The 27,349-nt window shown below is 35.3% G+C and overlaps 1 protein-coding gene across 1 annotated transcript in view; it reads right to left on the bottom strand.

The window, feature by feature from the left end:
- Positions 1-1,438: 1,438 nt before the first annotated feature.
- BMP5 (bone morphogenetic protein 5) overlaps positions 1,439-27,349 on the bottom strand; it is a 112,931-nt gene continuing 87,020 nt past the window's right edge. Inside the window, exons 4-7 of the mRNA XM_077903579.1 lie at positions 17,821-18,015; positions 6,442-6,518; positions 5,008-5,118; positions 1,439-1,668 (exon numbers count right to left, since the gene is read on the bottom strand). Of these exons, the coding sequence (XP_077759705.1) occupies positions 1,519-1,668; positions 5,008-5,118; positions 6,442-6,518; positions 17,821-18,015 (533 nt within the window). The 3' untranslated portion in view covers positions 1,439-1,518. The remainder of the gene's footprint in view (positions 1,669-5,007; positions 5,119-6,441; positions 6,519-17,820; positions 18,016-27,349) is intronic.

Below are 27,349 nucleotides of genomic sequence, written 5' to 3'. Positions count from 1 at the left end.
CAATATAGTTATTATCAAATTCTCTTTAAGATAAACTGTATTTTAAAACAATATTGCAATATACCTGAATTACAGATGAACCATAATATTTTTAAGCTATTTCTGATATAGTTTTACTTGAAAGGTTCAAAAAGGTGATTAATAAATGATGCTTTCTGAATATTTTAGATGAACGGTAAATAAGCTTAACCATGGAGTCACCATAAATAGCAAGTAATCCATCTAAATGTCATTATTCTGAAAGTGAGTGTGTATTAAAGAAAAGCCTTAGAAGGCAAAGAAAGAAAATAAATTAATTTCAGAGGGAAGAATACACATGCACATACACACAACAGAACCTTCCCATTTGGAATTATTTGTGCTTGGAGGAAGGTTTACAAAATCCCCTTACAAAATAAGGTTTTCATTGAGCTCATTCTCAAAGATATGAAAAATGGATTTCAGCTGTTCTTTCGAAATGGCAATTCTGTCAAAGCCATTCTGGGATTTTTGGTAATTTCCTTCAGTTTAGTTTCAGTGCTTTTACCTTAAATAAAATCCCTTGCATCACATCAATCAGCAAACTCAGTTATAAAGGAGAGCTAAAGAAAATGGCTCTGTCGGCATCTCTGCTCCAGTATATTTTATGTATGCAGTGACTCTTGTCTGTGGGGAGGGAGGTGGAGTGCATGTAAATGTTTCTTGATTTTGGACTGTTTTTGAATCTGAAAAAAAAATCTGCAGCAGTAGTGTTCTAGATAATAGGCAGACATGATTTATTTGAGGTAAGAAGGTTGTACTACAATTTTTTAGTGTTAACTTGGAAAGTTATGGACATAGGCTCAAGCCTGTCTCCACAGAGTTCCTGAAGTTTTGAGCGCTTTGCAAAATCTACAATCCACAAGCCAAGAAGGAACATGCTCCTCCAGTTACACCAATTCTGTTAAAGCAAACAGTTACAACAATTATGTGTAATCTTTCAGCTTCTATGTTCTGCCTACCGCTTATTTATTCAAATCCAGTTCAACATTTCACTTTATCTAATGAAGCAGAAACTCTGAAAGAAAAATTGTGTTTATTCAAGCATTTTTGTTTGGGTTGTTACTTTTTTTTTTTTTTTTTAGTTTTATTTATGCTATCATAGTTTTCACTGGCACAACATAACCAAATGCATTCAATTTCCTTCATCAATGATTAACATCTAAAGGAGTTTTAGTTTCAGAAAATTATATAAAAATCATATTAGAAAAAATGTTGAAATGGAATTGATTTGGACTTAGCATATCCCACTGAAAGTTACTGGGCTATCTATTGTGTAATAGACCTATAAAATAGATTTTATTGATAAGGCATCCACAAAGGAGAATATATACCTTTAAATAAATAAAAGTGACTATATACACAATATTGTACATAGGTACAGAGATGAAATGAACCAAACTAATTTTGTGAAATTCCCTTCTTGTCCGAAAGCATACTTTTTATTATAATTATAAACCTTAATACAGATATTTTTCTTATTACCATTATTATTTAATATTAGTGGCAGCCACATGAGCGCACTACCATATTTCTGTATTTTTTCAGAATGACATTGGAGCTGTCATCAAAGTACAGCACAGAGATGGCATTTAATTTGGTTGGAGCACAACAAGGCTTTGGTACGTGGTCAGGAAACATCAGATGTACCTGGGAAAGAAAAACACGTTTTGTTTTTTTGAGAAATAAGATAAACATTTTGTCTACAGCTTTCAAATAATATTCTCGTTTTGTCACTCACAATCAGGCACACCCTTAAACTATCACTCTTCTATTTATGTTCAATGGCTGGGGTGGGGGTTGGGGACTGGTAGTGAAGGATGTATTTTTAAGCATTAACACCTAGAGTCAACTCACCAGTTCTAATTATGTGTTGGGGCCTTGAAAAATATTCTACCAAGTAAGGAAAACTCCTTCTATGGAGTATTCAGTGGAAATTTTCCTGGGGGAAAGAGCATGGCAACTAGCACTGAGTTGCTTTTGGTTAGAACAATTACTTCTATTTACTTCATGAGAAATACAGAAATTATAAATGCAAATCAGTGAAGGGACACAACTAGCTGTAGAAAGATTCGAATCTAAATTATTTTTTAAAAGACAATTAAGCAATAAATCATAAAACTTATGCCAACTCTTAATTTTCCACAGTAAAGGAAGCATAAAGATCACAGCAAAGTAAACTCCAGGTATAATCCAAAACTTATTTTAAAGCAATAATTTCAACTCTTCTCTACAGAATCTTTTACCAGACTGGCTGGAGTTTAATATCCTTTTACTTTCTTTCTCTCCTAGACAAGTGCCAAAAAGCAGGCTCAACTAAATCAGAAGCAAGGAGCCTAGATATTTTACAAATTGAATATTCCGTCTCCTCCAAAAGCCTGAAAAGGTAGCTGTACACCGACAGTGAAATGCTCAAGCAAAGGGTTTGCTCTCATTTTGATCAGACTGGCAGTCTGCCTATGATTTCAGTAATTGAGCAAGGAGCCAGAACATGGTTCCCCCTTTCCCACCCACCTACCCTGGCCCTTCCCCCAAAGGAGTTTATGGGAAGTCCCACTGATGAGTCCTAAGGGATCCACAAAAAGCAAATACAGCCTCTTAGAGTTTTGGCTGCACAACGTCCTGGCTGAAATGATATAGAAGCACTGTATGTGGACAGAAACAGGAAAAATGAGGTGATCTGACATGAACTTGAAATTTCCTAAGACCTCACAAAACTAAAAGTTGGATAGTCTCTACAAATTTTAGATGCAGCTTGTGTCCCTCATAAGCTTTATCTTCCATAACCCACACATACATGATTGATAACCCCTTGTTTCAATGGCCTTGGCAGCTTCGCGAAGCAATTGTTCTGAAAAAAAAAAAGGATTGTTCTTGAATGGTTTCTCAACCATATTAGTCAAAAATATGCTTTCTTTTAGGAACAAACATGCCTGTCTTCTTGTTTCATGTCCTTCAGAGAACAAACGTACAGAGTATACAATGCCAGGAAAAAAAAAATCAAACTTCCCATGTATGCTTTAAGTTTTGCAATGACTTATGTCCCATATCCCAGGACAGTGATGCAGAGCAGGATCTTGTTCCAAGTCCATGTCAGATTTTTTTAATGTTTGTTTTTTGACACTGCCTTCTAGACCTCAGCCCTAAAAGCTGGCAATATGTGGTTATATATTTATAAGGAAAAAAAGAAAAATGAGAGGTAGAGTATTTTGACAGTTTTTTTCAATAATTAAACATTGCTTAGCCTGAGGCCGCCTTTGATTCGATACATATTAATGAAGCAGAAGTCTGCTTTTTGAGGCATTGAGATGACAGTATAAGGAGGCATTTTCTGAGAAATTGTCATTCCTCTATAAGCTTAATAGTGGCTATTCCTTTGACCACACAAAAAGACAGTGATTATGTCTATTCTTCCAAGGCTTGAAACAAAGCATTTCTCTCTGTGTGATTGGCTTTTGGGTCATCATGAATCCTCATAGGTAAGGATAGAAGGTTAGAGAGTTCACAGAGATTCTTGGAATACAATACACCCTTCCTTGCAGAGCTCCCCATTCCCCAGAAATGATATCCTGTATCAAGTACTTTTATTGATAGATAGCAAAGATGAAAGCATAACAAATCCTAAAATTTTCCCAGGTATTTACTCTATACTTTGCCTATGGCACAGAAATAGACAATCTCATTGGTCAAGAATAAAAAGAAGAATATTTATAAATAACTGCCTTTCAAAATATGGATTTATCTCCCTGTTTCTCTTTACTCCAAAGTTATTCCCAAAGTTTTGGGCAATACCCATGCTCTAGTTGCCATAGATGTTCATCTTTGGTATCTACTCTCTAGTACCTATGATGTCCAGACCAGAAAACATCAAGTCATTCAAGGATTTAATCTGTCAATTTACATATATCATTCCTTATTCAGAAGAAAACTAGGAGAGTCTTTCCATCAGCTTTAAATGTTAAATTAATTCTGAAAAAATGACCTTCTAAAGAGTCAACCCACAAATTCTAATAGTTATGTTTTTTTGTTGATGATAAACAAGACTCATCCACAAAGATAGACTATTTTATTCTTATGGCTACTGCTCTCCTACTGCCATCCACCAAATAGCCACTTCTGTCACTAAGTCTTGAATCTAAAACAATTAGTCCTCTTCCTTCTATCCTGATGACATATAGTTAAAATGTTCACATTAACCCAAACATTAATTCAGAACTCCATCACATAGTCTACTGCACCTTCTAGGAGACTCTTAGTCTTCCAGAGATTGTCCCTCTGCCAAAACAGTAAGTCACACACCATAAGACAGGTATGTCAGACTCTCAAGAGGTTTCATGAGCTAATTAGATATAGTACTACCATTTAGAGACCACAAAATCAACATTTCATTATCGTCTTCACAAAAATAAGCTCAGGTTACTGGAGATTAAATCACTACTAAATTCCTGAGTGAGGAAGGGAAAAAATGAAGATGAAATTCCACCTTAAAAATCATAAAAAAAAATAAGGATCAAGAAATTGAAATGAGTCTTTTACTTATATTCTACTTGAAGAACTTTAATAATACCAAAGTATGCTGTGAAACATTCTTAAATAATCAGAGTAAAAGCCCTTAGATGAAATTCAGTAAGGTTATTATTCAATGTTTTTGCAATGATTACTAATGAATTGCTAGGTTTGAAACAGCCCCTGGGAACCTGTGTGGTTAGTCATACTGCATAGTGAAGAAATCAGTGCAGAGTGATCACTTCATGCGGTTACTTCAATTTTCCTAGCTAAATCCTTCCCATTCTGGAATCAGGACGAGTCTTTAAACTAGCCTGAATTTCCTGACTATACCCATAATCATTACTTTGGCTCTAAAAAGTACCAAAGGATTTTTTTTTTTAATAGTGCACTTATAGCACAAACGGATGCTTTCCTTTAAAATAATGTTTATATGATGCTTGCATCATAAACCATTTTAAATTCTACAAAAACAAAGCATACCAGAGTCTGAACTATGGCATGGTTGGTGGCATTCATGTGAGCATTGAGTGGAAAAGAACATTCTCCATCACAATAAAATGCAGCATATCCTTCTGGTGCTATAATCCAGTCCTAGAATGCATACACACACACACAAAGAAAAAAAAGAAGAAAAATAAAGGAAATCGCAAAAATAAAAATAAATTAATTCTTAAAGAATATTCATATTTAGGTCTGCCTAGGTTTCTCTTCTTCATTTAACAATTATTCTAACAAGACAGCCACCCTCAAGCCCTTAATTTATTTTTAAGTTGAAGTTTACAACACAACTATAAATATTTTCATAAGAAATTGTCCTCTGTAATTTCTCCCAAGAGGTTGCTATGTAGGATAGTCATAGTATGCATTAATTCATGGATTCATGAATAAAACCATATCATTAAATAGCATTGTAAATATTGTTTAAACAGGAAATGATGAACTCTGGAAAGTTCAAGTGAACCAGAAAGGAAAAGAAGAATAAACTTAATTGAGATAATTCCTATTACTTCTTAATAACTCATTCCTGGCTTTAGAAGTCTGATAATTTCCTAAAGATTTAATATTTGCTCCTTTGCTGTTTTTCTTTCTGTTCACTTGTTAGCTTTATAGTCTCTTTAGAAGAAACGAATTGAAGCAAATTCTTGAGAACTGCACATAAAAATTTGGGGAAGCCAAAAAATTGGCATATGGAATGACTGCCCTGATTTTTTTTCCCCAAGAAGTAAAACCTGGTCCAAATGTAAACTTACTGAATGAATCATGTTGAAGTTTTATTATAAAATTTTTAAATGCTTAAGCTTTAATATTACTTTTCAATGAGATAGCCCAAATTCAATTCTACAAATCCATTGTAATGGGATAATGTAATCCAAAGATACCAATGTAAACTATCAATACATAGAGATATTAAAAACTGTTTTTGGTTAAATCTTCCGCCTTACCCTTTTTGTGAAGCATATGGAAAAGAGAACAATAAAACTCTTATTTTCAAGGAAAAAAATTATTTTTCTATAGATCTACTTTATTACAGACATTGTCATTCAAGGATCCTATTTCCTAGCCATAGGGTTTGAGACTTTGGGGGCAAATGGTGCCACTCAAATTAATCTGAAAAAGTGATATTAAAATTAAAATTTTGGGATATTAAAACAACAGCACCTTTTCCCACTTTCTGATATCATAGGGCTATGTTTCTTCTTCACCATAGCTATTTTTTACTATAAACCCTAATGATGAGGTTTCAATGGTGGAAAGATAATGGAGAAATAAAAATGATGTGAATAACTCATATACTGAATAGTCATAAAAAATAATTGGTTAGTCTATTGGAAAAATTACTAACAGAGATTACAAGTAACTCCAGATTTATAATAAAACAGAAAAGAAGCATCTAAGTTGACCAACCATTCTTACCTGCCATCCCAGATCCCGGAAACTCACATAGAGCTCATGCTTCTTACAGGCTTGTTTTTGTTCACTCGTATTATAATCTGAAGATAAAAATCGGATTTTTAAAAAATGGAAGCTTATCAGTTATCCTATATTTCTTTTGTGGGATCACTGATAAAATTAAAAAGAAGCTGTAAATTGTTGTAAAATGTTGTAAATTATGAGTTTGAATCTTAAAGCCAGAACCATTTAACTAGCCATGTGAATGCTAGGCAAATCACTTGTCCTGAGTTTCTTCTTCTGTAAAATGGAGTCAATGCCATTTACCTTGTGAAGTTCTAACAAAATTTGGTTAGACTCTCTGTTTTATGGTGCACAATCTGATGCCTGTTGTTTCTGAGTACTAACAAAGAATGCTTGTTTACTAATTAATTCACACTGCAGTGGTACTTAAAATTATTATTTATATATATTAAATACTCATACAATATTTTTTAACATCTTCTATGCGGCAGACACTGAGAAAGTACCAACTGGGTTCTTACTGAGTTGATTTTATTTTAATTAATATATTAAACTCAGAATACTGAAAGTTGAACTTTTCATTTTCACCCAAAAGACATGTCCAACATATAGACCCTTCCATTTTTGACTGATGACAGCTCCCCCAGCAAAGGGAGAGAGAGAGTCAAAATACACTGTTTTTTCCTTTACTCTGTCAAGAAATTCATTCTGTCATTCAATCTGTCAAGAAATCCAACACATTCTACCTTTAAATTGGTCCAAAATCCACCTACTCTTACCACCTCCATGACTAGTCCTGGTTCAAGCCACCATCATCTTTCACCTGAATTACTGCAATATTCTCATTGCTAATTCTCCTTGCTCCTGACCTTGCTCTTCTACAGCAAAGCAGTCAAATAGACTTCTGACAAGTAACTCGAATTATATCACTCCCCAGCGAGAAGTCCCACTGGGTGGCCCCATATCACTAAGAGTATCCTTTGTGGTTTACAAGGCCCTATCTGATTTGACCCCATTACCCCTCTGACTCATTTCCTACCACTCTTCCTCTCCTTCATTCCATTTTGGTCATGACACCTCCTTGCTGTTTTCCACCTAGGTCAGGTTCCTCCTATCTTAGGGACTTCACTCCCACTCTTCCCTCTTCCTAAAATGCCTTTCCCTTAGAAACATAGGTAACACCTAGAGTTTCTTGAACTTCTCACTTAGGTATCATCTTGTTAATGAAGCCTTCACTAACTACCCTATTTAAGACTGAAACTCCCACTATGGTATTCCTGATCTCCCTCATCTTGCTCTTGTTTTTTTCCCCATTTCACTTAATTTTTAATATGCTATGCCTTTTATTCATTTATTATATGCATTGTTTCTTGTCTATTTCTTCCCCCTAGAGTGTCAGCTCTACAAGTTCAAAGATCTTTGGTTCTGTTTGGTGTTCTAATATATCCCAAGTTTTAGAAACAGTCTCTGAGGGCACCCCAGGTGGCTCAGTGGTTTAGTGCCGCCCTCAGCCCAGGGCCTGATCCTGGAGACCTGGAATCAAGTCCCACATCGGGCTCCCTGCATGGAGCCTGCGTCTCCCTCTGCCTCCCTCTCCCTCTCTCTCTCTCTGTCTCTCATGAATAAATAAATTAAATATAAGGATAAGAGTGCTGCATTCCATAAATTCTCTTTTCTCATTTTCCATCATTATCCACATATTTAATTTGTTTTTTTTTTAAGATTTTATTTATCTTTATTTATCTTTACCAGCTGAAGTGGTGATCTCAGGATCATGAGATTGAGGCCTAAGTCAGGCTCTGTGCCTGCTGAGTGAAGTGTGCAGCCTGCTTAAGATTCTCTCTCTCTCTCTCTCTCTCTCTCTCTCTCTCTCCTTGTAGCCCCTCTGGCCCCCCTCTCGTGCTCTCTCACTCTAAAAAAATTAATTAATTAAAAAATAAGGATATAAATGGAGAACCTTAATATTGCATCTGGACTAAAGGAATACCAAAGATATACAGAGCTTTATAGAACATCTATGTTGTCTTCTTTGGCATTTGTTCATACGTTGTACAAATAGCATTCTAAAAGCTAACCCATTTTTATTATTTCTAATATGAAATGTGAAAGTGGAAAAAATATAGGGTAAGGGAGCCAGCAAAATGACTTATTTTCAAAGAAGACAGCTAATTTTTTCTCCTAGGAATAACTGCTACATCACTCTGACAGTCATCTCTGTCAAATCAATGTAGTAGTTTACTAGGCAGAGTAGTGAGTCTTAAGATGTCACCTTCCAGTTTAATTATCCTCAATATCTAGTGAAACTGTAGGCACATCAAAAATCCATGGAGCCTGTCTTAGTGGGTCTTGTCATCCACCTTTCACAGTTACTTCAGGTAATTCTTTTTTAATTTCTGTCTGCCTAGGAAACAAAATAATGATTAAATATTGAACTCAGACTTTTTTACTTCTTGGTCAGAGTTATTCCTGCTATGTAATTAGCTGCATTAAAACAAATTAAATAGGAGATGCCTAGGTGGCTCAGCGGTTTGGCACCTGCCTTCAGCCGAGGGCATGATCCTGGAGTCCTGGGATTGAGTCCCTGGATTGAGTCCCAGGATCAAGTCCTGCATTGGACTACCTGAAGGAGCCTGCTTCTCCCTCTGCCTGTGTCTCTCCCTCTCTCTCTCTCTCTCTCTGTGTCTCTCATGAATAAATAAGTAAAATCTTAAGAAAAGAAACCAAATTAAATATGTAGATAATGATGGAAAATGAGAAAAGAGAATTTATGGAATGCAGCACTCTTATCCTTTGGGTAAATGTTTCCCTTGATCAGAATAGCACAAGGAGTTAATTTTGTCCAGGCAATGGACGAGCATACTGTAACACTAAGTACAATAACATGAAATGGATAAGTTCTCTATACCATTTTTATGGAAAAGAAATAATTGATTCTGATGCTAGTTTTATTACACAAATTTTTTGAAATTTAGACTAAGAAAGTCAGCTTGCATTAGACGAGGGTTCAGAAAACTTTCTTTTTTAAAAAGATAATAAATATTTTAGTCTATGGAGTCTTCCCTTGCAATGACTCAACTTTGCCACTATAGCATGACAGCAGTCATAGACTATGTTAAATGGATGCATATGGCTCTATTCCAATAAAACTTTACTTCTGGATGCTAAAATTTGAATTTCATATGATTTCTATGTGAAAGAAAATGTTATCCTTCTTTTGAATCATTTTCAAACATTTAAAAATGTAAAAACCATTCTTAGCAATTGGGTCTTACAAAAATAGGCCACGGGGCCTTGCTTCACCAACCCTTACATTAGACAATAATGAGAATATTTATTCATTCATCCTTGTCTTAATTAAAAACATTGAATATGAATAAAGACATTGTAGCCAATAACACAAGTATATATGAAAAGTCATAAACTATGTATATGGTTATATGAATTCCATGTTTATAGAAAAAGAAAGTAAAACTTAAAAGTCAAAATAGATCTGTTCCATCTATGAAGCTTTTCATACAGGCTAAGTGATGTATATAATGTAACATCGCATAAAGGTAACGAGCAATGAAATTTATAACAGAATCTGATTCCAAGAGTCTGATTTCATAGAGCGCTAGGACCATATGCTTATTCTGTCAGAAATAAAAATTAATGGATGACTGAAGTAAATGTTGTACCCAAACCAGCAAAGTCTGCAGTTAGGTTTACTATAAATGGTTGGCAGGATAAACTAAAGGAGGAAGGACAAGGAAATTAAATTTATATCTCTAAAAAATATTGGTTGATAGCCCTTCAAAAATTAAAATAAAATGGACATAATGCTACTCTAGATTAACCTGCCTGCAGATGAAGAACTCTGCCAGAAATTACTAAGATGTTCTGGTGCCACAAGCATACTAGAAAAGCATGCTGACATTCCTTGACCATAATGCAGATGTTCCAAATGCGGCATTTGTTTGTTTTGTCTTTTAATGGTAACAATATTGGGAAACCAGGGCCAAAATATTGAAAGTACTGCTAAATACTTTATGTAAACTTTCTTATGACCAATTTCTATAAGCAGTGCAAATTTAATCTTTTTCCTAGTTAAACTTTTGAGAAGTTATTTTGTCTTAGAAAAAAAATTGTGAAAAAAATACATACTTAGAGATGAAAAGTTATTAAAAAAAAAAAAAAAAAAGAAAGAAAAACAACCCTGAACTCTATATGGGACTTCAAAGGTCTGTCCACTAGTCTCTGAAAAACAACCAACCAAATAGACATGGGTTAGCTTAGCAATGAAGTGGGGATAAAAAAATTTAAATCCAGGTAACTCCATATACTAATATGGGTTTCATTTTTCTTTCATCTAGTATTGGCTTTTTTAAAGGATAAAATATATATATATTCATATATGAATGTGACACCCCACCCCAGGGGTAAAGATGTCCACCTCCATCGGCCAACAGCACAGCCATTCAGGAGCTGTTCAAGCACATCTGGGAGCAGTTCAGGGCCATGTTATGGCACAAGGCCTTCCTGTACTGGTACAGAGGCGAGGACGTGGACGAGATGGAGTTCACAGAGGCCAAGAGCAACATGAACGACCTGGTGTCCGAGTACCAGCAGTACCAAGATGCCACGGCCGAGGAGCATGGCGAGTTCGAGGAGGAGGTGGAGGAGGAAGAGGTGGAGGAGGTGGCCTAGAGCTGATAATCTAGTAAAGCACGTGGAAGTTGTGTGAACTCCTGATGTAAGCATCAGGATTTTTGCTAATTTATAGAAAATGGAAATGACGAATGAAGATATAAAAGGTAAAGAAGCAGGAATAATGCTACAACAAACTATTTAATAGTTAATTTTAAAATGACCCTGGGTGTAGAGAAATTCATAATAAACCCCAAACACATAATAATCCCTTCAAAGATGAGGGATTTTAAAAATGCTACTTTTCTATATTAATCACCACCTTCCATATCCAGTAAATTCCTTGCTTGAATTTATGTACAACCCACCAGAATTACTACTATTGATTTGTATAGGGATAACTGTATTTGTTTATGAGTAGAAATGTCTGACACAGAACAGATACCACAAAATAACTATCCTGTGTGTTTGCTTAACTATGTTTAGCAAAGTGTCTACGTGGATGACCCAATTAATATCTTCACCTTTGAGCTTACTGGCATAAAAACTGTCCACAAACCTGAGTTTCCAACTGCCCACTAGACATCTCCAAATAAAAGCTTCCTGGACGCCTCCGACTCACTATGTTTATTTTTATTTATTTATTTATTTATTTTTTAATTTTTATCTATTTATGATAGTCACAGAGAGAGAGAGAGAGACAGAGAGGCAGAGACACAGGCAGAGGGAGAAGCAGGCTCCATGCACCGGGAGCCCAACATGGGATTCGATTCTGGGTCTCCAGGATCGCGCCCTGGGCCAAAGGCCCGCACCAAACCGCTGCGCCACCCAGGGATCCCGACTCACTATGTTTACTTCTGATCTTGCACTCTTAAGATGCTCACTACTTTGGTTAACAGGATCACCTGTCATTTAGTGGCCCAAGAATGAACATTTAGTAAGTTTCTTGATTTTCTTTATTTCTCCCTCATGTCCTACATTAAATGGATCCACAAAGCCCACTGACTGATCCATTTCTAGTCTAGAAAACCTATTGGAAACTCTTTGTTCTCTTGGTTACCTCATACTTCCTCAACATCCTCTTCCAGTAACTTGGTCCTAGAATAACAGTTCATCCCTGACCCTCCTCCACCTCTGACTATAAGTCTTTGTCTCTTTTATGGAATTGCTTTTTCTCCTTGCCTATACTTAAAGGACTAATCCTCCCATGGAAGGCTCCATTCCTGCTTTTCTTTTACTTTATTTTCTGTGGCACTGTCCAATCCTATGCTTCATCTAAGCTCATATCCCCATCTTTTTTCTACACCTGCCACTTATTCTTGAAACTTCCTATCCAGAGTCCTGTCTCATCACCCTCTGCTGGTGCCATTCCACATGTTTTGGTTTTCACTTCTCCGTTTCCAATTTATAATCTTCACAGCTTGTAGTGCTGGATTTGACTCCTAATCATTATCTGTGCTTTCAATTTCCTCCCTTGGCATCCTATCCTTTACTCTGCTGCCAAATTTAACTTTTTAAAATGCATATCTGATTATGACACTCCTTTTTCCAATTGTCTGCCTGAAGACACTATAGTTCCTTATTATTGCATACCCTACTCTTTATAATTTGGTTCCTGCATACTTTTCAAGCTTTTCTCACACCTTTCAAACAAGAAAACTTGTGTGCCCAACTATTTAACATGGGTATATGATTCTGTAACTGCACATCAGTCTGAAATGGCTTCACCCACCCTTCCATTTCCAAAAAATGTATAGTCTTTCTTGTGTAAGTCTCTCATGAAGTCTTTTGAGCAATACCTAGGTGTTGCTTAGGTGCTCTATCCTTCCTACTATTTAGTACCCTATACCTACTCTAATAGAATTGACCTGCTAATAATTACTAAGCTCATGTCTTTCCTATTGTCTGTGGGAGTTCTTTTTAAAAAGATCGTTAGCTATCTATCTTTTATCAGTATATAGTTAATACTGTACTTATCACAAGTGGACACTTATTTAATATTGAATAAATTTATTTTACAATAAATCATGCCCAGATATATTCTCTCTAAGGATTCTCTCTAGACAGACTTGGCAATAGATGATGCATTAATGCCTATTGAAAAGTTTATTTTATATTATATAATCAATTTTCAGGTAGGTTGGTCAAATTAGTTTAAATCACTAAAATTCTTCTTTTTTCTAAGTTTCAAAGGCCAAGAAATTCCAGTAAATGACCAGGGCTATTGGTACTTTTTAGGAAGAGAACTTCTAGTTTTCTCTGATGCAAGAGTCTGAACTCTTTATGTATCAGTTTTGAAAAATGAAACCATATGAACTCATTTAAGAAGTCACAGTGATAATGGCTAACAACAAATAAGCATGCACCACTGTTCTTAGACCTTTACACATATTAATTCATTTAATCTTCGCAATTATTGTAATCTAACCCTAGGGGGCATATACATTAACATTCTCACTTTACAGATGAGGACACAGAGACAGGGAAAGGTGACATTTGGTCCAAGATTATAAAAATAGTAAGTGGTGGACCCAGGATTAAATGATGAAATGATAAATAGATGATAGATAAATAAACGTACAGATGGATAATATAGACACTGAAATTGTTGTTTTAGGAGGGATTTCCAAGATTCTGTATTATTCAGGGCACAAATAAAGTTTTCAGTATTAATTATTATAAAAATCAAGTGGATTAGAAACATTCTCAATGTGTAGCCTTCTAAGATTTTTCACTGCAGCCTTGATCTTGAGAGCCCCAATTTGAAAACAACCAAAATGTCTTTTAAGAGTGACATGACCGAATAAATTCTGATGCAAGCACTGTTGATTATATTGCAACAGTTAAAAAGAATGAGGTCACTCAATTTGAAAGATGGCTGAGGCATACTGTTTTTAAAAAATCCATAAAACCAACTCTATAACATTCTGGAATAGCCAAAACTATGAGGACAATAAAAATCAGTGGTTGCTAAGGGGAGGAAAGGATGAATAGAGGATAAATAGCCAGAGGAAAGAGGATTTTGAGGGCAGTGAAAGTACTCTGTATGATACCGTAATGATGGATGCATGTCATTATACATTTGTCCAAACCCACAGAATGTAAAACACCAAGAGTGTACCCTAATGTAAACTATAAACTTTGGACAATTATATATTCATCCTTGTGATTTATCCTTGGTAAGAAAGGCGCCATTCTGATGAGTCATGTTGATAATGGGGGAAACTAAGCAACATGGGGCAGAGGAATATGGGAAATCTTTGTACCTTCCTCTCAGTTTTGTTGTGAACCTAAAATTGCTCTAAAACTAATCCTTAAGAAAAAAAAATAATAATAATCTTTAAGAATACACAAGGTATATCATTTATTTAATTAAACACACATAATAAAAATATGTTCTCTAAAAGAGATGTATATATATGGAGGAAAAGATTTGCATGTATAGGAACCATGGTGATATATCAGAGTAACCTATCTCAAAAGGATTTATGTGATCAAGAGTGAATTTTAGCTTTATTAATGTTTTGATTATCTTTAAATAATGAAAATATGTATTAATTATATGACATAAAACATTCTAAAGAGATAATTGTAATTAATTGTTCTTTCTGGTTTTGATTAACATCTGTTTGTCCAAGAGACATGAGCTTACATTGTATATATTAGGCAAAAGACACTGCCTATCAAATTTGAGAATAACTATAGAATGTTTCCATTTCAATGACTCTTTGAAAGATCTGGCCTAAGAAATCACCATGGTTTCAGGCAAGGCCACTAAGGATTGGATTCACTTTCAACAGTCCCTAGTATCCAGCACACACTAAGCAGTCTTTTCAAGCAGTCTGCAGTGTACCAGGACTTGCCATTTGTCTTATTGATTCTCTCAGAATCTTAATACTCTATTCTTTTCAGCACTCATATAGTCCTTACAACAGCATCTTGCTCTTGGCAGATACTTTAAGACCTTATAAACATAACACCGAAAGCCTTTTTCAGCTAACTAAAAAATTAACTATTACCTCCATTTCCTTTCCTCCACACCGACATTCAAATAAACATCCATTGTGCTGCCTCATGGTGAAAGAGGCATCTCACACAATGTGTTTGCTCAACCTCCTTGCCAAAAATCTGAAGAGGAGCAAAGAGGGACAGTTTCTGCAGAAAATCTGGACACAATGTTCCTGTGTATATTCACCTGAAAGAGGAATTTAGTTTTTTTTCCATTCAGTAGATACATTAATTTATTTAACAAGTTCCTATTTTGTGCTAGACATTGTTCTAAGTTTTTCCATAGGGATATAGAAAAACAAAGGATCATTGAGAAGTTGGAAGACGAGAATCTTTGAAATAGGAAAGAAATTGGGTAAAGAAAGCAAGAATGACTTGGGTTTTCATTCTCCTAGATTAACTGAGACTTTCAACATTTGACAGTATGCTTTGCAGAAAAATATGCAATCAGGCAAACATCAAATACAATTCTTTTCCCTGCCATTGGCTTCTTTTTTAGCTGTGTAGTCTTCAAACAGTATTTTTTTGTAAAAGCTTAGTACTGTTACAGAATTTATTATTTATATTTGAATAATTTTTAAATTTCACTGGCATTTCAATTTCCTAAGTATCAAATTTTGTGTTTATATTAGCATTCCCTTTCCTTAAATCCCTGTCTGTTAGACCAAATCCTATGAGAATTTTTCCCGTCTGCTTGATTACTACCTATTGAAAGGTTACGTCTCAAAGACACAAACCAGCTACTTTCTTTCTTATTATCAAAATATGAACATGCTCCAAAACTATCTACCACATATTTCACAGAAATGGTGCCAATGACAAACTTTTTAAAAAGAAAATATTGGTCTATATTAGAATAATTTTGTACTTTAAATGGTGCTAGGAAACTGGTGAAAAGTTACATGATTTCTCTGTTCCATGTGTTTTATTCATCTCTAGTTATAGAAGTACATTTGTTACTTGTGGTCAGAAAGAGAAGATAAATAGAGCTCACCAATAGGGAAAAGGACTTTGATGTCTTCAGTCCTTAGACTGAACACCTCCACCACAGTCCTTATGAGCTCCAATAATAAGTATGCAACTTATACTTTTCCCATTGTAATTTCCTCAAAAATTATTCACTATTCTATTCATGGTTTAACAAACCTTTTTTCTTAATGCAGTCTGCTACATCAAATTAAAAACATTTCAACCAATTTCAGAACCATTCAACATGAAAAGAAAAATATACAACTTTGACAGCCTAGTATTTACAAGGAAGAAAAGGTCTTAGAAAGTTATTTTTCTTCATCTTTCATATTAAGCAATTACAATTTTTGCCAAACTAAATATCTTGTGAAGATCTTTATAAAATAGCTTTGTAACAAGGTACTAATATCTTGTTTTACTTTCAAGTGAAAAATATGGTTAAACTTATTTGTTGGGGAAAATTATTTTAAAACATTGCTCTCTATGTAGCACATAATTCAGTATAATATAGTTTCATATAGAAATCTTCCCCATTTCTGTTACTAACCACATCAAATAGACGTCTATCTAACATGATGTCTGGTGCTCATATTTTAGGAAGATGGTAATGAATCCTAGTTTAGTATTTTTGTTGAGAATCCTAGGTGCAAAAAAAGAGAATTACTATGTTAACTTAATAAAAAAATTGCAGTATTATTTTTCAGTTTTAAGTGACAGGGTAAAAATGAAGATTTCAGGAATAATGACAAACTGTCTGAATGTTTCTTTTTGGAAGAGTAAAGCATTCTAATTTGCTTGAATACCATATGCAGAGATCGTGTCTGTTTTGTTCACCAGTTCATCCATTGGGCCTGGCAAGTACACTGCATATGGTGGCCATTAACATAGAACACATATTTTTCAAATGAACAAACATATTGTACTAAGTTGGGATGTCCTAGGATAAATTTTCCCCTTCAAACAGATTTATTTTTTTATAGATAAAGAAAATTTCTTGGAATAAAATAGCCATCATTTTCATCTAAGAACAGCTTATGAAAATCTGTTTGCAGCCTGGACTAAATACGGTACTTATTGGTATAAGTAATATGATTAAATAACTTCAGATTTTGGCAGTTAGATTCATTCAGATCAACCATACTTTTATCTCCTTGTCTATTAATTGATAGATTAAATTGCAAGCATATTGGGATCATTGTGAATCTGTGATATTTTGTTACTAGATTTTATACATATGTGTGTTCGTACGTACATACACTTAAAGCAGATTATCTAGATAACACCCTTCCAAATAATTACCGGAAATGTAAATATTACCTCAATTTCCATATAATCTATGCTGCTTTTATTGTCAGAGAAAATGGAAACTGCGTGATTTACATGCATCATCTTCAGTATCAAAGAAATATTTTTATGTTGAATTTACCTGGTTGCCCATCCACATTTGAGAGGCCCTGGGGAATTCAACTCAGCAAGTTGTGTAGTTCAGTTTTGGCTAGACTTCATTGACGTAGCTGGTTCATAATTTTATTACTGCCAGCTTGATTTTAATTTGAACTGAATCTTTCAACATACAAAGGCAAGCCATACTTATTTTGAAATGAATTACTGAGTGATTCACTGATGAAACATTCTGAGGATGTTCGAAACATTGTCGGATGATTTAATAGACCAAACAAAGGTATATCCAGAGGGTAAATTTACTGTGGCTACTTGATTTGCAACATATGACCCCATAACTCTCTGTGCACAACTCTTGCTCAGGTTTTATCTTACCTCCAACACTGGACATTCTGGAGGAGTCCTGATGAGAGCTGGATTTATTGCGGTTTTGATTTTTCCTTTTGTTAGCTGCTCTCACGGATCGAAGAAGTACCTCACTTGCCTTGAAGAAGGCCACCATGAATGGTTGTTTTGACTGAGGCCCATGTCTTCCCACAAGACCAGCGGATTTTACATTGATACTGCGTCCTAGAACAAAATGCATAAGTGCTTGTTTTATGAGAAAGAAAGTTTACCTGACGTGAATGAATTCTGAGGGTGCTTTGAAAAAGTAACATTATCAGAATGTTTTCTTTGCAGGCCAAAGATTTTTATAAACATTGAAAGTTTGCCATTACAGACAATTATCCATGCTTGGTTTTACATTTTGCATCCTTCTTCACCACAGAACCCCCTCGGGCTGCCTTCATTACATGATCCTTCTCAGACCTGGAAGTTAGCAATATTTTAAATGGAGAGGCTTGACTACCATCAGTCTGGAAATGTCCACATTAAATAAGAACTTCAAAAAAATTACCTATGGGCTCTTCTGCTTGAAATGCTCTATAATTTTCCTCTAAGCGATAAAAGCGGAATGGCTGTCTGGGTGTTTCTACTTTCTCCAACTTTTTCAAGCCTTTCAAGTGTTAATTAGTCCTGAGAGCCTTCCCCCTTCACCCCTGGCTTATGCCCAGCAAACCTGACAAAGCTATGCTCTCCTTAAAGCTCTTCACAGATCATTCTAGAAGGCCCTGCTGGGGATGAAGTTCTGCTTTCAATTCTAGTTGTTCTTCAATGCAAAGTTCTAGTTGTTCTTCAAGGCAAGGTATTTTGAAGTAATCATGGAAATTTCAGAGCTCCTCCCTCTCTGAGTTTGGACACACCTGAATGTTTACTGAAAGGATTTCAAAAGTTGTTAATCAAACCTGGAGACCCTCAGAGAGAAAAGTTCCAGGTGAGTTTGGAGACTCACCTTTGTCCCTAAAGCAATGGTTGTGTATCAGAGGGTGATTGCAACCACAGCCTATACAGGAATGTGTTAGAAGTCAAAGTGTCCTAGAGACTAGAAGTAGATGTTGATAAAGAACCTCTTGGGGATCCCTGGATGGCTCAGCGGTTTAGTGCCTGCCTTCGGCCCATGGCATGGTCTTGGAGTCCTGGCATCTAGTCCCACATCAGACTCCCTGCGTGGAGCCTGCTTCTCTCTCTGCCTATGTCTCTGCCTCTCTCTCTCTATGTCTCTCATGAATAAATAAACAAAATCTTTAAAAAATAAAAATAAAAAAAGAACCTTTCCCATAAGGTAATAATAATACTTAAAATAATGCCAAAGGCATTTGGAGCACTTACTATGTATGTGCTAGGTATTTTTCTAAGTATTTTCCATACAATATTTAATTTGATTCTACAAATACTTTAGGAGTTAGGTATTACTATTTTCCCCTTTCTACAATTCATTCTTGTTATGCTCTTCTAATTTAAAAAAAAATCACTGAAAATTATATATCTATCTATAAAAATATATCTCATTAGGTGATATCTAGTTCCATGAAAATCACCCAAGGAAGATGAGCTATTTAACCTTAGGTTGTAAACTTAGTTAAGAATTACTAAAAACTCATGTGAAGTTTCTACTCTTGATACAGAAGTTACTGATCTTTTAAGAGTAATATATAATGTGGTTTGAAATATGTGCATGATTGACTCTGCCTTGCCCCCTGAGAGATGTGCATGTTTTCTTAAAATATTTATTCAGTAAAGACTGTGGAGTAACCTCAGTCCATTATAAGACCTGACCCACCTTAGAAGAAAGAAAAGGCAAACAAGTCCTTGAAACGGCATCAATGGCATTTTAGCAAATAAACTCTTGCTCTTAACAAAATTTATTTTGGCAGCATAAACACTTTTGTGTATACTGTATTGTGCAGAGACCTTCTACCGTCAGAAAATGAGACTGTGTCATGTGAGGCTGTGCAGCTGTTGGGAGGGACACAGAGGTCCTTTAAACGTGGAGGTATTGATTTAAAAAAAGAGAAAAAGAAGAGTGTGTGCTAATCCAAGCAGCATCCATGCCTTCATCAATTGTTCTACAACGTATTGGGAAAACTTGTTCAGTCCCCACAATTATTAAAATGGCTATCTGCCTCACAAACACTGCTACAGTCAAATGAAAGAAAGAACTTACAAATAATCAAGGCAGTAAACCTTAAACAAATAAGCATATAGGTTTCTCTTTTAAATGCAAACTTACAGTGGCTCTATGCCAGAGTCTATATTTCTTAGAAAAACTCTATCACTGGCATAAATGAAAGAGGCAGTTTGATTTGTGGTCAGAGCAGTTTCCATTCTACTTCCACTGTAACAAATGTATTAATTCAGCTCAGACTTCCTCCTTCTGGCAGCCCTTTTGCTGTAAAAAGAGAAATTAGAAGTTCCAGCCAAATACCATACCTTGAACTGACCCACTTCAATACATAAACACTTTTACAACATGTTTATTCAGGTGTAGCACTTGAAATTGGTTTAAGATGTTTCCAGTGACAGAGAGCTCAGCAAAAGAAAAGGAAAAAAAAAAAAAAAAAAAAAAAGAACTGAGAAACTTAACTGTTATGGAATAGAATAACTGGTGATCTGTTCTTCAAAAACGTTTTTTTTTCCTATCTTAAGAGTACAACATAAAATGTATTTGTTGAGCTTTTATTTTGATTTTTTAATGAAGTGTTAATTTAACAGGAACTAAATTTTTACTTGTATACATTGATGACTGCAGAAATCATTTTTAATATATGATCTCTCTAATACTAACAGAGGTTGCCACAAGATGTTCACAAATGGAATAGACGTAAAATTGGTTTTCCATTCATTCATTACGGTACACACTGCCCCTTTTAGTGTCAACTAAGCACTTAACACAAAGTGCCAAGTTTCCTTCGATTTGCAAAAGTTTCTTTTATTGTCATTCTAAAGACTTTCAATATTTTAATTTTTATCTGTGGAGAAATAATACTGCTCTAAAGATTTATGTTCTGAAAACTGTAAAGATGTGTGCATGTTCCAAATACGGGTTTCTTGGGCTTTACAAAGGTGGATATTGTGTGAAAGCAAAGTAGTATTCAAACCAATGTGAACTCCCTTTAAAATAACTTTTGATATTATTAAGTTTCCTCTTGGTTTCCTTCCTTTCCTTCAGCAATGAGGTGACTTTTCACATCCCATAAGTTAATGCTTGCTCAGTTACTCTTGGTCTTGAGCTACACCAATAGAACATGAGCTATGTGACTTACTCTTTCAGATACAATATACCTGGACTGACCATGTAGGTTAAACCTTTTGAATGGCTGAGCAGTGGTTGCTAAAAGTGTTAATAGGCTCCCAGACTATATTGCATGTGTTGAAAATAGTCTTTTATAAATTGTTTTTGAATATGTTGAATTTTATTATGAGATGTACAGTAGGTTTTAGCTATTGCAAATGTATCTATCAATAAAGAAGACTTACCTAAAACATTTTGATTTAGGAAAATTATGGGTAGGTGTGTATCACCGTGGTTTTATTTTTCAAAGGCGATCCTTATTTTTGATTTCCAGCTAAAACCCATAGATATCTAAGGACTAAGGATTGAATATACAGTGAAAATGGAAAGGGAATGGGGTCAAGTAATGAAAAGAATATTAAAAGGGTGGTGATGAGCTTAAGACCGGGCTTCATCCCCCTTAGACATGCCTAGGACTTTGCTAGGTTTAATTCACACAGCATGGAGTAAAGAACTACATCATGGGAAAGAACTCATCCTAAGAAAAAGGTGAACCCAGAAGGTATCAATTCAGAGCAATGCCCCAGGGTGTACAGGGAAAAGAAACAATTTGAGCAGCAAATATATGGGCAAATTATTCCTCAGTTTTATGAACTACAGAGTGAATAAAGATGGGCTTAGGATGATATCTTCTGAAGAAATGATTATTCTTTTCATACAAAAATCAGGAGGGAACTATGTGGGGCTGAGGCTCTAACCTGCTTAATTTCGCTATAACTGAAATTGGAGATTTGAGACCTCCAGACCTGCTACTCTGACCTTTGTATAAGCACGGGGGTCAGGATATTGTATTCACATGCGCCTCAGGGCACAACTAACTATTTCAAATTTACAGTCATTGAGAAGATAGAGTGGCAAACAAAAGATCTATCCCAAGCTTCCTAGTTCTGTATTTCAGACAATTCTTTTTGGAAAATGTGACTTTCACATGTTTATTTCTTTAAAAAGAGGGTTATTAAAGGAGACTCTGACATAAAACAGCTCTTTAGAGGCATGTTGATATTATAAGGATAAGTGGTTCCAAATATGACCATTTAGCTTCCCTGCAGAATACACAGTTTGAAAGACATTCATTGGAGGATTTATCAGTCTAAACGTTGATATCGCTCTAAGATGTTTGCATAAATTCCAGTTTGTTTTTTTCTTTTATAAACCCATAGTAATTGACTGCTTAACCCAAAACACCTGGGATGTGCCTAAATTACCTTTCCTTCATTTTGAAAAAGACTCTTGCAGCATCCTTTATGGACTATTTCATAGAAGACAAATCAGTGCATTGTTTCTCATCCACATATCCTCTTGATCTGCATTTATTTTCAATCTGTGATTAAATTTGATTCTGGTGCTCTTAAATTATAGTTTCTGGGACTCTAAATTATACTGGAATTTTACTCTTTTTAGAAACAGACGATTTAAAATGTGCAGAATTCTCTGTCCAACATACAGACTAAATCATTTTTATATCAAATTTTAAAGAATGTGGGGAAGACAGAATTTTGTCTATTTAAATCCCATATACATTTTAGCTCAAATTAACTTAAATTAAGCATATTGTAATCTAGCTATAAATTTCAACTGTTATAGTAATTTGATGACATTTGCATAGCTTCTGGTTTTATGGTAAAAACACTGGCCTATTGCCAGATATAAGCACATGGATTTGAAGCATCACAAACAAGAATTTTACATTTATGCTCAAAACTTTCTTGTTTTCAAGATGGTTTACATTGTCTTATAATATCAAACAAAAACAAGGAAAAGTTGGGATTTTAAACTATTTCAGTGATACTGGAAACTCACAGTTAAGAGTCTTGAAAAGTTTCTGAACTTTAGAATGCAAGGTAGTAAGATCTTTGATTCTTCAAAGTAATTCCGGGACTCTATTTAGCAAGCTGGGCTCTTAATGCAATGCCTTTGCTAGATCCCTCCATTCTCTTCTTTATACTGAGATTTAAAAGAGTTAATTAAAAATAATCCCTTTGTTTTCTATTAAATATTATGTATTTGCAATTATATATTTGTTATGAAAACATGTTAAAAACAAAAGAAGGGACAAATGTCATAATATATGTGAATAGGATAGGATTCTATGGTTGATAGTAAAAAAGAAAAGACACATCAGAGATCTGAAATCCACAGAGGGCATTTGGGAACCAACTCCTGACAGGCTGAGATAAGCTAGGAGTTGACAAGAAACGCAGTTACAATTCTTGGTAACAGCAGCGGTATTCCATTTTCTTCTGTGACTGAGGTTTGTGAAGGGTAAAGAAGTTTAAAGAAGGAAGATATGTTTTAAAGAATTGAAATTGGGCAGCCCGGGTGGCTCAGTGGTTTAGCGCCGCCTTCAGCCCAGGGCTTGATCCTGGGGACCCAGGAATGAGTCCCACATCCGGCTCCCTGCATGGAGCCTTCTTCTCCCTCTGCCTGTGTCTCTGCCTCTCTCTCTCTCTCTCTCTCTCTCTCTGTCTTTCTCTGTCTCTCATGAATACATAAATAAAATCTTAAAAAAAAATAAAGTAAAATAAAACTGGAATTAAAAAAAATAAATTAATTAATAAAAAAGTTGAAATTTGGGGGGTGCCTGGGTGGCCTAGCCGGTTAAGCCTCCAACTTGATTTTGGCTCTATTCATGATCTCAGAGTTATGAGATCAAGTCCCACATCGGGCTCCATGCTGGGTATAGAGCCTGCTTAAGATTCTCTCTCTGCCCCCTCTTTCTGCCTTTCCCTTCTACTCCTCCCTCCTCTCTTCCTCTCTTAAAATAAAAATCTTTTAAAGACTTGAATTTTTTTCTAAAAAATGTCCTGAAATCTCTGCAATACCCCATAGTTTGAGAAAGTGGAAGAAAAAAAATAGAGTGGTGGGTTGGAAACATTGGCAGGATGAGTCAAGGCATGATGGATGGGGTTGCAGGGAGCAAATGGTTGAGGACTGCAGCTCATGAGACTCCATGAAGGAGGGCCTGGGGAAAGAAAGGCTGAGAACTATAAAGGAGCAGGGCCAAAGGTTTGTGCCTAGTTGTGGAAGCTGTCCAGAACACTCAAGTGTTTTATTGCACCAAGGGTGGGACTGAAGTGATGGAAATGATCAGTCTCCTTCCATGGGACATCATTCTGAGATGAGGAGGCTTACTGTCTCAGGCCTGACAAGCCCAACAAATGTCTTTTACTCGGGCATGATTTTCAGCTGGTAGAAAGATGAATCCCCAACTAGGAACTGCAGTTTACCTTCACATAAGCACTTACTTTTTAATAGCTCTTTGCTTTATATATAGTGCCTTTCCCCTGAGACCCTACAAGCTTTACAGACATCATCTGTCACATGCTCCCAAAAGATTGGTTACCAGTTGGTCTTACAGTCCTCATTTATTTTAAGAAAGCAGAAACATTCTTTTCAGAAAACCATGAAAAGAGTGAATTATTTTTAGCCTTTTTTCCAGCTATTATGTGACTTTTTAAAATAAAAAAGTACACACACACACACACACTTCTTTCCTTTAAAATCATAGATTTAAAGAAAACTATAACAAAGCAGAGTTTCAGCAGAAATCAACCAAAAAGTCTTTAAAACTTTTTTGATGTGTTAAGAACCCATGAAAAAGCTCATAGTATTCAAACTCATTTTAGTTTGTTTGATAGCAGTGAAATTAATTTAATTTCACACTTCGTTTTATCTTTAGGAGGTAAAAGTGGTCTTTGAAAGAACTGAATGCAGTTACTTGGGAAACTGATGTGTGTCTAAAAGAAACATTCTTTTTTACCAGGTTATGTGATAAATGATTCAAAAGAATTGTTATCATACAGAAAGCATGGCTCACTAAATGTCTGATTTTTCCTCTCAGTTTGATAAATAAACCTGTGAAATGATCACAACCCACTTCCAGAATCTTTAGACTACTCCATGCCACGAAAATGAAAGAGAATTTTTTTTTCATCTAATAATACAAACACACGATCAGTGTCCACTTTTGCAAACAAAAAAAAGAGTTAAGACATTGTGAATTTAATTCTTTCCTTCACATGTAAAGGTTGGATCACAAAACATTCTTTTGAGTGAAAAAAAAAAAGCAGAACTTTTCTTTACCAGTTTCTCATGTCTCTGGCTCTGGCGAGTATGTAAATTGGCCTGCCTCACATAAAGAACCAGTCACAAGATGAGATCTCATACCACCATGATACCATGATGTTTCCCAGAGTAAAAGCATCCTCTGAGCTGCCTGCATACAAACTAATGGCTGTGTTCCAAGAGTGGTACCTTTTTGGTCATCCTGGCTTAGCAGCAGCATCTAATTTCATAGCCTAAGTAGATCTTTCATATTTCTATCAGCTATATTACTTCGGAGAGAAATCATGTGAATACCTCCACATATAACTGGTACCCAAAAGTAGTAATAAGCATGTACTCCCAGAGGATCAAGAAAATTGGGAATTGAGAAGCTTAGTTCAGTAAATACTTCTAATGACAAAACAGCTACCATCTCTTGAAGTAGATTTATATCCCTCATATTTACTCCTTACAATAAGACAAGGGTTAAATTTTAAAGATGAATAAAATAAGACGCAGAGAAGGATCAGATTTTTAATTCAGCCCTGTGAACCCTAGAGTAGTATGTTAGTCCTTTAAGTACATCGTGTTCCCCTTTGTTAAGGATTGGTTAGGGCTGATGCTTTCTCTTGGGTCTCTGCTTTCCACCTTGAAAAGACTGGAGGAAAACCATCCATCTCAGATCTGTCAATGATACATACATGGTGTCTGGAAGAACAGTGTTATAGCTGCTGCTTTTGTAAAGTTCAAGGTCAGACTGTCTTTAGTAAGCAGGAAAATAAGGATTCAATACTCCTTGCCAGCCATGAAGGGGCAGGTGGTTTCCTCAGTTTCTGTTCCACTTAAATTGAAACTTGTCACACTTCAGAGAAGTTAGCATGCATTTTCAAGGAGCTGGGATATGTAATTTCCTTATCAAATTATTTTATCTCTCTCTTTCAAATTTTGATCACCTCTTGCAACACAACTATGGGCTCTGGTTGTCATATGTTTTTGTTTCTCTTTTGGTTTACCTCTCTCCCACGTGAGCTCACACCAGGTGTGCCAAGGCGGAATCTCAGCAGCACTGAACACACTGCTCATGCCTTATAGTGACTAAAACTTCCCTTTTCTTCCCATTGTGTTCTCTGCTCACAACGCAAAACCAACCCTGCTGTTATTTTTGCATACATCTTTAAGAAATATGGATCGGCAATACATTAAACTCACAATGGAAAGAAAAATGGGAAGGACAGAGTTAACTCTAGTGCATTGCAAGAATAAGGAGAATCTCATATTCTTTATGGCCCTCAATCAATATTACCATGAAAATATTTACCCCTCAGATAATTAGTTAAACCAGAATTAGAGTCTAGAATAGGGAATATAACAAACAACAAAAACAGGCATATGTTCCTGACACTGGCATTTGTTTGGCAAGATTGGTGATCCATGGTTACTGTTCTGAATTAGGGAAAATCAAAAACAGAAATACAGATGTAGCCAAACACTTCCAAATCCCTTTTCATTAAGGGAAATCTATAAAATGGTAAAATACGTCTTTCACCAGATAATGAAGCAAGACTAACTCACTCTTGTTTGTCTCTGCTTACTTAAAATCAGTGATTTCAAAAGTTCGTCACGTATATATTTGAGTTATGATGCTAAAATTTGGATAAGCAAATTATGTTCACCATGTGTCTCATTGAAATACATACATACTGTAAATTAAAACAAAGAAAACTGCCATTAAAACCTAGTTTTCAGACACTACATATATATGTGTGTATATATGTGTATATATATGTATATATATATAATAAACATAGTAAAATAGCACTTTCAAGTTTTTCCATATTTTCCATATTCCATAATCAACATCTATTTATAAAGAAAATTATTTTCTCTCTATGAATCATCATGCAAGAGTAAATTAGGCTACGGGAGGCCAATTCAGGGTACTGATCAGAGAAAAAATATAATATAGATATGAAAAAAAGATGTAGATATTTTAAAAGAAATCAGAATCATGGTTCTTCATCTCCAGCAGAATGGAAGGATCTATAAGTTACATTCTAATCATTTTGTTCAAAATACTAGGTTTTTAGAAAAGCAGCCATGCATCATTCACCCAATTAAGCTCTGCTTACAGGGGGAAAAAACACACACACACACAACAACAACAAACAAAAAACTGTTTCATTTGCA

Source organism: Canis aureus, chromosome 7 (assembly GCF_053574225.1).
Source record: "Canis aureus isolate CA01 chromosome 7, VMU_Caureus_v.1.0, whole genome shotgun sequence".
In the NCBI taxonomy this organism is placed as follows: domain Eukaryota; kingdom Metazoa; phylum Chordata; class Mammalia; order Carnivora; family Canidae; genus Canis; species Canis aureus.
The sequence above is the reverse complement of the archived record's forward strand: the minus strand, read 5'-3'. Positions and strand labels throughout refer to the sequence as shown.